General features: G+C 39.6%; 1 protein-coding gene across 12 annotated transcripts in view; it reads right to left on the bottom strand.

Annotated features, from left to right (window-relative positions):
• Heph (polypyrimidine tract-binding protein 1 heph) overlaps positions 1–10,245 on the bottom strand; it is a 364,683-nt gene extending 354,438 nt beyond the window's left edge. For all 12 annotated transcript variants that reach the window (XM_083103263.1, XM_083103264.1, XM_083103265.1 and 9 more), the window contains exon 1: positions 8,919–10,245. In XM_083103263.1, the coding sequence (XP_082959389.1) occupies positions 8,919–8,926 (8 nt within the window). In that variant the 5' untranslated portion in view covers positions 8,927–10,245. The remainder of the gene's footprint in view (positions 1–8,918) is intronic.
• Positions 10,246–13,880: the final 3,635 nt, after the last annotated feature.

Below are 13,880 nucleotides of genomic sequence, written 5' to 3'. Positions count from 1 at the left end.
CCCGGGCTCTTGGAACAAAATTAGAGAATCCTACATTGCGTTGTGCATTGAACGACGCTCGCATCGACTCGGAAGCGCGCAAATCCGATTTCACCTCTCTTCCCTCTTTGCCGGATTATTCGATCCCTAATTAACATAATAACATCGAAAACTAGGAACACCGCACTCTCTTCTCTTCCCTCGGTATTCGACTGCAGGAATCGCGGAATAATTAGGAAACGCTCGAAACATCATGTGAATTTGATATGTGATGTAGAAGGATTGTGCGGGGAAAATCGATATCTTTCAAATATTGATGTTCTTCGAGGATGATAATGATATTAATTTGAATTTGAATGAATTTTATCCTTATAAGTGAAAAGAATATATATCTCTACACTCTTTAAATCATATACTATAAATTAATTGTTTTTTAAATACTTGATAATTTAAGAAACCAAAAGAAGACTGTAACATTTAGAGATATTTTGTTTATTTTGATTTAAAAAATTTTTTTAAAGATCTTTCCTCTTCTTCTTTTTTATTTAAAAAATGTTACCTTATATAAATAATAATTATTATTATTAATAATAATTATTTATGTAACTTATTATATTATTATAGTTCTAATATAATAGTTAATTTATACTATTATCAATTTTTTATCCAACAATTGTAAATAACTCTTTCGAAACTTTATGATAACTTAATCCCCAAATATTATCGTTAACATCGTTATCGAAAAAGCTTCAGGGCCATCTAACGCGATATAAGCTAGTAGATCATGCGAGAATCAAATTTCCGTCACTCCGGACGTAAATGTTCCATCTAGATCTTACCGGCTTAGCGTAGGCTGTCGAATGCGTGGAGGACTCGAGGAATATTCAATACCTCGACCTGCGTTACGTGTAAACGGAATTCTCGACCTCGCCTTGCCGTTGTCGACCCTTCGAATCCCAGGCCGAGTACCCGCCCCCGATTTATTATTTGCCGAACGATTTGTCATTTGCGCATCACCCTCGAGTGGCGCTCTGTGTACCCTTAGGATCGAAATATCGGAACGGCTTCTCGAGTCGAGATATCCCCTTCCTCTTCCTCCTCTTTTCTTCCCTTTCCGCTGGCGTTTTCCCCAGGACGATGATTTTTTAAACGCCGGAACGGATATAGGATCCACTCGACGGATGAGATTCGATCGCGTCGCGATAAATATTTCTTATCTCGCATTAACTGTCATTCGACTTTCTTTCTAGATGTTCGAAAATTGAAGATTAAACTTATCTTTTTACGCTACACTACTCACAATCGCGACAATTCGTAAACCAAACAAGGCGGAAGGGAATACGACATAAAGACAATTCGACGATACAAGATGACGCCAACGTGCAAAACGCCGACCCGTTGCATCGTAATATTACAAATGCGTTTGGGACACGGTGTGTCAATTTTAACTAACCCGTGTGCTCGCGCGTCTGCATCGTAACCCAGGTAACCATCAAATATTGGCCTGTCAGTGCGTTACGGTCGTTAATAAAATTCCAGCGCAGGCATCCGTCGGCCGTCCATTTTCAGAGACGTAAAGTTGAACCGTATATTCGTGTGCGATTATTAATTTATTATTCGATCGTAGAATCGCAGAAATTGCAGGAGAATCGCGATGTAATATGTTTCCGAATTATCAAGGTATAATAAGCATTTCCGCGAACTATCGCTTCGTTTCGCTAATTTAGAATGAACTTTTCATTCAATCAGGCATTCAAATATTAAACAACTTTTAAATATATTTGGATGGCTAATAAAATGTAACATTCTATCAGCAGAGTAAACATCATTTATAATTGAATGCAAAATGGTTCAATTTATTTTAATTTGATACCGCGCGTACGTGGAAGTTAAATTCTTCTAGAACACTATATTATATATTTATGATTTACTTAAATATATATGCAAAACAATATCCCATATAAAATGTATTTCAAATTAATGTTAAATTTTAATTAATAGCGACATTGCGATAGGTCGACAAACACATGACGCAATCTACTATGTCGTCGCTTAAAATATATATTTTTTGTTATTTGACTTTTAGTATCCACATTCGACGAAAATAGCGATAATTTCTGGACACTCTGTATAGAATCCAGAGTCGTTACATCGTGCATTTTACGACAAAGCTGGAACGAACGCGGACCAGGCTGCTCGTACGTCCTCGAAAATGGTATATTTTATTGCGCGGTAACTAAATATATCGTATATACACGTATTAAGGCGAAAAGTGAATGGCTATATGTTAATTGGTCATTAAACTGTGCTGAAAATTAAATTCGTCGGCGTTTCGAAATACCGTGTCGCGCGTTTACGATTTATTTAAATATATACGACAACATAATATTATAAAACGTAAATTCTAAATTAATACTGGATTAATAGTGCGATAGATAGACAAGTGCGCGATGTTAATCATCTAAAATTAATTAATTTCTTATTATTAAGATGTTGATTAAAAAGAAGTTATTTAGATATGAGATGGTATATCTCATATAATATAATATAATTCGACATAATTATCAGTTTCAAATAAATTTATACTGCAATCTCGTCAACACCCCAATATGAAATGCGGGGGCGGAGGGAAAGAAAACACATATTGAGAAAGAAGAAATATTGTACATATTTTTTTTAAATATTTAGTCTATCATTGCTATCATCGTTTAAAGAAGCCAAACGGACTCTCCAATCATCGATTTTCCGTACGTAATAATCACTCGCATTTTTACCGCGTTTCGCGATAACGAGGGGTATTATGTCACGAAATTCGTTAAATATAGAATATCGCGACGATGACGGTTGTGATGGCGCGGTCGAGATATTTGCGTACAGCTACCGCGCGCCGAGTCTTGTCTGTTTTAATTATCATCGCGCGTAGCAGGCCCGATAAGCGTTTACCCAGAAAGGCAGAGGGCTTGGTGCACGCGGTTCGATGAACATGCCGATAACGGCGAGATGCGGGCGCGCTTTCGCACATGCGGGCGTTACGCATTCATCGCACAGCGAAATTGTGAAGTTGTGACGATGCGTGAAGTTTGACCCGCGCGCGCGCACGCACGCACGCACGCATGAAAAGCCGCATGTGTACGCCGGGTGTAGCCGCACGCAACGCGTAACGAAACGATAGTGTAGTTAACGAGCCAGCTGAATGACCGCACGATGCTGCGGCGATCGAGCGTTTAATCAGATTTTAAATTAGAAGAACTCGTCCCTCTCTGTCTTTCTGTCTCCCTTCCCCCTCTCCTTCGGCTTATCCACCCGCTAATTTTTCGATCGCGTTATTATGTAGGCTTTTACGGTGAAATATATAAAAGGATAAGAGATCCTTTTAACGCGCAAATGAAAAGTTTCGCCAGCGAAAACTGGTTCGTATATAATTCAAATTTTTACGCGCGATCCCCGCGAGATTTCTTCTAACGAGGAACATACACGATTCTCCCTCGTTACGTTCAGCGAGTTACATTTAAATCACACTTGGCAAGACGCCGCGCGCGGTTTGTCTACAAGTGTACACGTGCGAACGAAAGAGAGAGAGCTTTCGCGCGACATGAATACGCGGTGATTACCGCAACAGGAACGGACAGTATTCCACGGCGATGAAACTGCATCCGCGATCTCGTCGCACGTTTCTCTCCTTCTTCCTAACTCTTCTGAATTTCGCTCTCTCTCTCTCTTTTTCTCTCTATCTCGTCGACTAAATTGGCGCGTAGGCCGAGTGTGTTACCGAGATGCGTCTTTTTTTTATTTGTAACAAATAAACGGGATACAGCGGAATAATTGAAATCGTATGGAGTTCCAATTGGATTTTTTTCCAACGAAAAATTGATTTAAATGTAACTGACAAGTATTGAATATCTAGAAAATGACTGGACAAGTATTGAATATTTGGAAAAATCCATGACTAGCGAAATTTTATCGAAAGAAAAATCAAGCTTCTCGGAGAATCCGTAATCGAAGGTACGTTCAACGATTACGAGAGACGACTTTTGTAATTTCAAAGCATCCAGCTCAATTATTCGCGAAACAAATTGTGTAACGAACGGAGAAATAAATCAATGTATCGCTAGTCGATGAACGTACAAATGTACGAACCCCGATAGTAGAGTCTGTTGCGCGATGTTCCGAAATCTCGCGAAAGCTCGTATCTAGTAATTTCAGCGATTTATCTGATTAAGCACCACCGGCCTCCATCGCGGCTTCATCAATGGCGGCTACAGCGAAACATAATATCAGAAACGCGAAGATAGTCGGCACACCTCTGTCAATATTCAGTCCGCGTACACGTAATTATATGACGTCATCGTGCCATAAGATGAATACATATGATTAAAGGAGCGTTTTCGGTTGACAGTCGATTCCGCATGTTCGAATATGACATATTACGTATATGAAGCTGTGTCGTCACACTTGCATTGTACATTCATTCAATATTATCGGTCTCAATTATTATTAATAGCTTAGCTAATCAGATGCACCAGTCAAATCAGTGATGAGAGAATCATTTTTCATTCAATTAATTATTCGCGATTTAAGACGAAACTTTCGCAACAAAAATCTCAGCTGATAAATTGTATGTAATAATAATATTTCGTATACAATTAATGTAGAAAAAATTGTAGGGATAAAATAGATAATAAAATAACAAAATGTATAAGCATAATAAAATGTGGATAAATCGAAAATTGAACTTTGAAATCAAATTCGGAAGCAAACAGAATCCAGCTTTAGCGCCGTGAAAAATAGCGCGCGACCTCGACGGTACCCATATAGCACAGAAGTTTGCATCAACATTGCTGCAATGTTACAACATTGCACATTGCAGTGTAATGCTGCAGAAATATTGCAGAGATATTATTTTGTAATATTATTTTGGCAATATTGCAGCAACATTTTAACATAACAAAAATGTATAACATGTGTTTCTTTACTTGCCGCTACGTGGCGGCACCAAACTTAACTAACTTGTATTCGAATTTTCGTCTAAAGTGGATATAAGGTCTACAAAGGACGAATGCAGTAATTATATTTCTTGTCTTGAGTCGGTTTAATTTCTAATAACTTGACTCGATTTATTTAATAATCTGAATTCTAATAAGGGATCTAGATTATTAAACAAATAATTTATTTAATAATCTGGATCCCTCGTTGGGATTCAGAATATTAAACAGATTTTTCTTCACTGAATGGATAAATGAGAAATAGTTCATTTATTGCACGTATTAAAATATTTCTGGTGTCGAGGGTATGTAAAATAATTGTATGTATATTATTGAGATAAAAATTTAATAAGAAACATTTATAGATAAAAAATTAATTATTAATAAATTTATTAATATAAAACACTAATAGATATTTTTTTAAAAGCGTGAAATTTTTTTAAAAGGAAATGTTTTTTTCCTATCTTTCTTAAACATTTTTTAAATATTTTCGAAGTTTATTTATTAAATTTAAAACGGTCTGCATTTGTAAAAACGCGTTTTAATATTACAAATACATTGCACCGTAATTACTACAATCTTACATTGCAATATTCCTAAAAGCGGACATTTTAACGTTGCTGCAATCCCACAGCAATGGTGCAGCAACATTTTGCAGTGAATTTGCAATGTTGCAATATTGCGGTGAAAGATTGCTGCAATGTGTATGCAATCTTTGTGTGCTGTATGGGATATTGATAGAGAGCGTAAAGATATTATCGGCGACTCATCGGCGAAGTGCCAATCCATTATGCACGAACCGAGTCTTCCGCAATTCGTAGGAAGAGCGTTGTAAGCCACATTCGGTCGCTTTGTCGCGCATTTTCGCACGCCATTTTGTCGCGCGAAATTGCAGCGTGAGATCTGTCGCGATTTCGCGTTTAAGCGCTGCTAGTAAGCGAAATTTGCAGAGATAAATTTAAAATCTGAGAGAAATATTTTTTTCCCTCTTATCTCGCATCCGTCGTAAGACATTGGTTTATCAAAATGCGAATTTTTCCGACTATCCGATATATCACGTTGAACGCGGAAAAAAACGAAGAAAGATCGGCGACGACGAATCGGATGAAACGAAGCGTCGCAAACGTCGTTCTCGACACGCGTTCTTGAGAGTAAATCACTCTCTGGCGCGAATCCACGGCTATCGCTTGCCAGGACTTTACGTCTCGTTGCGCGTTTCTTCGAACACCAGGATCTAATTCCGTCGCGATACGAATATAGCGGTAGCCGTAATACGTAATAAACGCTAATGACGTACGGCATTCGATTCATCATCGATGCTGTCGATCAATGATGACGAGTATCTATTTATTTAAATAACCAACCGTACGATTAACGTAATTTAAATGTACGCTTGTACATACGTGAAACATGTGATTAAAAAACAGATAAAGATAGGAAATTGTAAAGGTGTATCGTCCAACGATAGGTACAAATGATAGAATTCGGAGGTTCGACATGACCGTGGGTTGATAAAGCCCGATTGTCCGCGCACGGAAGTAGTTACCACGTGCACGGCCGAATACCGACCGAAGAGTTGACACGCGAAAATGCGTGACGTGCCGTGAAAAATGGCATAATTATCGCGAATAAATCGCACGCGATTTATGTCGCCGCGCGTGGATTCGAAATTAGTTCCGTCGTCCAAACGTCATCGCGTTTCGCGCGATTTCATTCCGGGGTATCGTTTCAACGCAAACGAGAGAATTAAATTCAGCCCGGGAATGAAACTCGATAATCATTCGCGAGAAAAGTTATTCAGATTCATATTAATCATATTAAACACGGGCGGTATATAATTTTTGCAAAACACACAACGAATTCTTTCATTAATACTCTGCAATCCGGTTTGCAAAAAAAAAACCCCGATAGCAGGAAATCTGATAAGATCTGTTTTAATTAAGCGTAATCAAATGAGTTGTATTCCCAGTAAAATTGTAAAAGTTTGAAATGGAATCCGTAAATGTAACGCACGCTTTTGCAAAATGATATTTCCTTCTCGTTCAATTCTATTTTGTAGACTTGCTTAAGTACAAGTTTTACATGTAAACATAAGCTAAATGTATACCTGTATATAATACAGAGTGTTTCAAAATCATTGAATGTCTTTTTGATAGCGGATTCTCTGATCAATTTAAAATCGGTTGTTCCTTAGCAAAAATATTGAGAAAAATCATCAATTTTCTTTGCAAATTTTTTTCTCCCTTTTTTCCATAATATACAAATCTTTATATAATTAAACCTCGAATTAAAATTTTATTAATATCTCCGAGATGAACAGAGAGTCTGCTATTAAAAGAACAGATAATTCAAAGACATACATGTTGCATGTGACTTTACTTCCGTCAACATCACATCTAATGTCGAGGCTCTCTTATATAATATTTAACACGAACAATAAGTACGAAAATCTTCGAGACGAAAGAGAAGATGAATACGAAAACTCGAAGAGTCGAAAGTTTTCGAGCCAGTTTTTCGTATTTATTTCCCACGAAAATATTATACGCGAATAGCTATGGTTTTATGGTGTTTCTCATACCGCCCATGGCGAAATATAAGTAGAATGGGGTTATATGGAGATGCAAACGCGTTCGTTTGTCCGCAAAAGCCATTGGACGCCAACGGCGCGGAATGAACGCGTGTTGTTCGATATATCGGATACTGTTGCACGGTGTGTAATCGAATATTATTCATAAAATGTGTGTGGATGCGGGCAGAGTTCTATAAACACGGCTAAAAGCTCGGCCCCTGCAACCGGAAGCTGAGAGAATAATATCCATATAAACATATTTCCGCGATGTTTCGCGATAAATACGGTTTGATTTTTCGTGAAAAATTACGGTTTCAAATTAATCGCTCGCTCTCTCTCTCTTGTTGTTTTTCATTCTTTTTCCTTTTTATTATTGTAAAAACTTTGCGACGAGGAAATTGCACTTTGCGCTTTGAGAATTAGCAAAGTCACGCTCGCGATTGATCCAACCGAGATCACTATGATCGCTACGAAGCGTATCTCATATTCGCTTTATATCATTAAAAATGGAACATGATTAGTGGACGATTATCCGGCCGAATCGAATGGCGTAGATTGCAAAGGACATTTCGAAAAAGGGAAATGCATATACGAGTGATTAAACAGACATTGCTGTGCAATATCGAAGATTAAAGGACTTTGGCGTTGCTTAATTAAGTTTCAACGGTGGATTTCTCTTTTCACCTCGCTTTAAACCGCGCACAGAGTCGCACGCACATTCGTAAAGGTGAGGCCAGAAAAAGAGACAGAAAACGAAAAAGAGAGGGAGAGAAAAAGAAAGAGAGGAAGAGGAATGACACGTGATAAAGAAAACGTTTATCCCTTTTGATATCATCTTCTCTCTTTCTCCCTCTGCGGCTGATAACCCCTCTCGCTCCACGAATAATCGCAAATCGATGTTTCAACTCTTTCTCTTTCTTTATATATATATATAAAATATATGTGAAATACTCCATTTTTTATTTATCTTTTCATCAGACGCTAGATTAAATAGTCCATTTTCTCAAGCATATATTTCAAGCTATATTTATATTTGTCGCAATTAAATTATTTTATTCGTCAATTACACTAATATTATTTACAATTAATATGCATTTTAGCTATACAAAATTATAACTATATTTCTTGAAATAATTAAAAAAAAATAATTAAAAGCGCACTCTCTCCTTCAATCCTACATATATAACAATTCGACATAATTAGCTATATACTCTTTACTCGTATACATATATATTCCGCTGTCGCTCTCACTTATTTTACCTTGTCCCCTCCGTTTCCTTTTCCTCTATAGCCTCTTCCTACTCTCTCTCTATCATTCTCTCTCCCTCTTTTCCTCCGTCCCGCTAAGAAACGAGAGATTGAATCGTAAATTCAGAATGTCAGCTTACCCGTTCATACTGCCGTCAGCTCCGAGCGTCGATGAGCCGGCGCGTTTCCCAGGTCGGGTGCGAGGTTAGGTCGGCCGCCAGCACGTCGTTGCTCGGCACGGCTGCGTATCAGCGTCACGGGACGTGCCGCGAGAGGACAACAGGTTGCATGTAGTATCACAGCCGCGTCCTCGCCGTCGTTGTCGAGGAGAGACACGGCGGACAACGTATCGACGAACGAACGGAACGTAGGAGGATAATCGGGCGCGACGACGACGAGCGAGCCGCGAGGAAAACCGAAAAGAGCCGTCGCGACGCGACACTGTCTCGCTCGCTCCTCCCCTCCTCCCACACTCGTTCTCGACCTCTCACTCTCTCGCTCTCTCTCTCTCTCTCTTTCTCGCACTATCGCGCGCGAATACTAATTCCGCGAACTCCGTTGGCCTCGTCGCGTGCGTGCACGCGCGAGAAAGGCGCGGCGCGATGCCGTCACTCGCGACGACAGACAGGATTCGTCGAGTCGCGAACCGGGGAGAGAGAGAGACGCGGGGGGAAGCCAGCTGTGAGTAATCGGAAATGTCGCGCGGCGACCGGGAAGGCGACGACGCGGTCTCGCGATACCAACAACGACGTTCGGAGATCGCGAACGAGGACGAGTCGTGCGACGCGCGTCTAATCGCGGAGCCGAGGCGGACACGCGCTGGCCGCTCACTTCACTTGCACCGGCTGCGAGCCGCGAGGTGCATCGTCGCGCTCGCTGCGCGCTTTTCGCGCGGGTGGCGTCATCTCGCGGCTCGCCGCCGAAGCGCGAGTGCATTCGCGCTCTGCATGTGATAGGGTAAAATTGAAACGAGGGATCTATTTGATAATATAAATGTATAAAATTATGCATTTACTTTATGTCATTCCTGGCAATCTATCTTATATTGATTTTTTTTATAATTATCTTTATAAGTATTTTCTCGAAAATATATATTTATACGGATAGAGTGTTTAGAAGAAATCTATCTTATCTGAAGTAAATAATTGAAGAATTTGATCGACCATTGATAAGATTATGACATCAAATTGACACCAGATAACTCTCCTATGCACACAAATATATACAAAATAATAGGACGCAAAGAATTATTACGTTGCTTATTAAGCCAAATATAAAATCGGTGCAATTGCAATTTAAAAATTTTATGCTTGTCAATAATTGTAAAAAGGCCAATTGCGCGCGGATCTCGCGAAAGTCACGTGACCCGTGAAAACGCTCCGGACGCTAGCGCCCTCTCGCAGGAAATATCGCGATCAAGGAAATTGTGATAAATTCAAAACGGTGAATTTAGTGAATCGAAGTACTTAAAGCTCATCGCACACAGTTAGCCGATCAAGATCCTTCATATCTATCAAGACATTTCCGCTCGGCATCGTCGTGTAATAATCGAACGCGTCGTTGACACGATGCAGACCGAAAATCGCCGAGATACGAGGACGAATCGTGCATTCCGAGTGATAGTCCAACAGATGTTGCATAGCCTCTCTGTCGGGAGAGAAACGTTACGTTCCAATTATCGGTCGTTATATTACGTGTGCGCGAATTTTCCATCTTTGTCTCGCGAGGATCTTGATAACCTTACTAACCTGTATATCAGGGTGTCGGCGACTTTGTAATGTTCCGCGGCTACCGCGAATACTGTGTAATTCGGCGACATGAGGTAGAAATCGGGATGCCGCTTATTTCGAGCATCGTCAAGAAGAGCGATTAGGCCATCGTGCTTCAAGCTGTGAAAGAGAAACGGAAATGGAAATATACATGTGACAATATATATAACGCGATATCAGAGGACTCTTTTGTGACGATTAGCGGCAATTATTAGAGAAAGTTGCATTTCATTGGTAAATATATGTACGCAATTTTCAGTTTACAATTTCAGACTTGTAACGAAAACTCGGCGATAAGAGTGTATCTTCGACTTTTGTAATTTTGCAATGTTTTTTTTGACCAGGCGAGAAACCAGCCAACAAAGAGGGAACTTGCGGTGGCTTTGTAACGTGACAACTCCAGTTCACACCTTTTGACGACGCTCCGAAAGTACGGCCCGTCCTCGGTCTCGATCATCAGGCGCACTCCTTCTTTCCCGGTGAGTTCTCTTAATTTGTTCGGCAAGCACTCTTCGTTTCTATCGCACACGACCTCCGCACCGAGATCTGCGCACAACTTGGCTCGCCTTGAATCATTGCACAGAGCTATCGGCTAAGATGAGAGACAAAGAGGGTCAGATATGTCAGTTGCACAAAGCTCTATATATGTATACTAGACTATTGACACAGTCATCACATATGAGATGTGAAACACACACACATAAAGGGCAGTCACTTACAATTGGACAGAATTTATACTGGCTATCACAGAATTTGATGGCATGATTATAAAAACAATTGATCACTTGATTAGACATGATTATAAAAACAATTAATTATCAACACTGTCCAATTGTAAATGGCTGCTCTGCTTTAACACCGCTGTTAGTAGCTAATATAATATATAGACGTCTGTGATCAGATGTTCTTAGAGATAATTATTCATGAAAGGGAGATATATTCAAAATTATTAGAATGCGTCGGAATTTTTGATATATTTGTGAAATTCTTACACATTAATTAGGCGTTTTTCTTATATCGATTAAGATATTTATAGAAAAATTCTTGACGAAGGGGAGCGTGCGATTTCCATTCTCATTTTTCACCACTTGAGTGAAATCGACAGATAGAAAATTGCGAATACCTTCGCTCCGAACACTCCAATGGCGAGATCGATGACGGCCAAGGCAGAACGCGAATGTTTCGCGTTAATGAGAAAGCATTCGTTTCTCTGAATACGAGCTCGACGACCCATCGCCAGTAGCGCCGAGAAATAATCATCCATGACGATCGCTGAATCTTTCAGGGACGCTCGTCCCGTTAAGTTAAATACATCCTATAACATTTCTTCGATTAATCTCTCAGCGGGGGAGTTTATCTCTCAGCGTTCAAGAAACAATACTCGCGATCCGGTGATAAAATTTATGAATATCGCAATCGCACGCATTCATTCGCGCGCCAATGTTGGCCTTAAAAAATTAGCATATCCCGTTGAAGGTAGAGAACGCTTTCCTACCGTATAATGAGCCAGGCAGCTTTCGGCCAGACCGCCGCAGACGGGATGGTTGTGCACGACGACTTTCTCGCCCATCTGATAGCCTGTCCGCTCGTGTGCCAGTCTGCCCATTTCCAGAATCGTGCCGGACACCTCGAAACCGAGGACCGCGGTCGGCCCCGGGTCGTCGCGGTGGCCGCCGCGCCACAGGAGCGCGTCACTTCCGGTCAGGCCGCAGAAGCGCACGTCCACGCGTATCTTCGGCGGGTTCGCGAAAAGAAGAAAAGGGCGTGAGCGGATCCGCATCGCCGTCAGCGAGCGGAGAAAGTGTCTATCGCGAATGAATTTTAGCCGACGACACTTGACCTTTGTGCTCGCGGTCGCGAATCGATTCTCGAGTGAAAGCGAAATTTTCACAAGACCGCGCGCCGAGCGGAAAAGCGTCGCGATAAATTCCACGATTAGGTCGCGACGTTATAATATAATGCGACGTCAAGGTTCACCGAGGGACCGGTATTCGCGCTTTACTGATATTCGAATGCAGTATATCCTGTATACATGCCGGAAAGAAATTGCAATTCTACTTGGAGAGTAGGAAGTAGCGCCTGAGCTGCAGCGAAAATATCAAAGAGAGCCGCGGAATTATATTGTTTGAAGAAACACACAAGGAAGGTAATTTCTCGTAATTTTTTCAATGATGAAAACGATCCCGACTTTCAAAATTGCTACATCACACATGTTACAATTTTTAGAAATTGAAAATCATATATATTATATATTAATCATATATAAAAATCATATATATTATTATATTATATAATTATATTATATTAGATATTATTATATTATATATTTTATTATTTTATTATATATTTTATTATTACATTATTATATTATATTATATACAAGAAAAACCACGGGAAATAATTACCCTCCTTGTGTTAAAAAAAATATTTCTCGTTAAATTATTTTATAGATATCAAAATATTGAGCTTCTATGGCAAGAAAAATCATTCCGTTGACATCGTTTAAGATCGATAAACGCACAATATTTATTTCTTTAAGAACCTGCGTTGGTTGAATCGTCTCCTCGGGAATATACTCCAATTTCAGATTACGTGATCCATATAGCACCGCGGCTAGTTTTTTTCCGGTTCTCGGCTCCATGCATTTTTTGAATCTTTCCAACCATGTAGCCGATTTAACGGCTTTATTATATCGCATAAATAAATAACTTAGACTTTTCTTCTTGAATGTGACTCGCGACCCGACAAGCAACTTCATAATTTATAACTTGTTATGATAGTTTTCTATAGATTATCCTCCTTTCGAGTGTCAAGCAACTTCATAATTTATAACCTGTTATGATAGTTTTCTATAGATTATCCTCCTTTCGAGTGTCATGGAAAAAAGACGATCGCCTGTTATATTACCCAAGATATAGAGAAACTTGTTAATCGAAATATTTTTGACACATATAAAATCTAATTCTAATAAAAATTTTTATATATCTTATATAGAGATTTTTAATAGAATAAAAAACTCAACTGAATTCTGTAAAATCTTATTCTCGATACATATGTAATTTTTTATATATATAAAACTTTAAATTTTTTATGTAACGCGTTTTTGTGCGAAATAATTTGCACGTTGATTCGATTCTTTTCATCTAAAAGTCGTCTTTAATTCATCGTTTTCACCTTCCTTATCCCCCTGGGGAATAAGCCTTTACGAGAGGCAGAGGAGCCCTCGGCCTCGGCATAGGGCGACTCTAGCACGACCTTCTGTCCGCTCCTAAGATCCCCATAAGGTTGTTTATCTATTCGCTGCTTTTGGCATTTATCTCTCCCGCGTTTGTC

The sequence above is a fragment of the Camponotus vicinus genome, unplaced genomic scaffold, assembly GCF_025532165.1.
Source record: "Camponotus vicinus isolate PSW18456_S1 unplaced genomic scaffold, iyCamVici1.0 SCAF_6, whole genome shotgun sequence".
In the NCBI taxonomy this organism is placed as follows: Eukaryota; Metazoa; Arthropoda; class Insecta; order Hymenoptera; family Formicidae; genus Camponotus; species Camponotus vicinus.
Note: the sequence above shows the minus strand (reverse complement) of the source record. Positions and strands in the feature narration are given on the sequence as shown.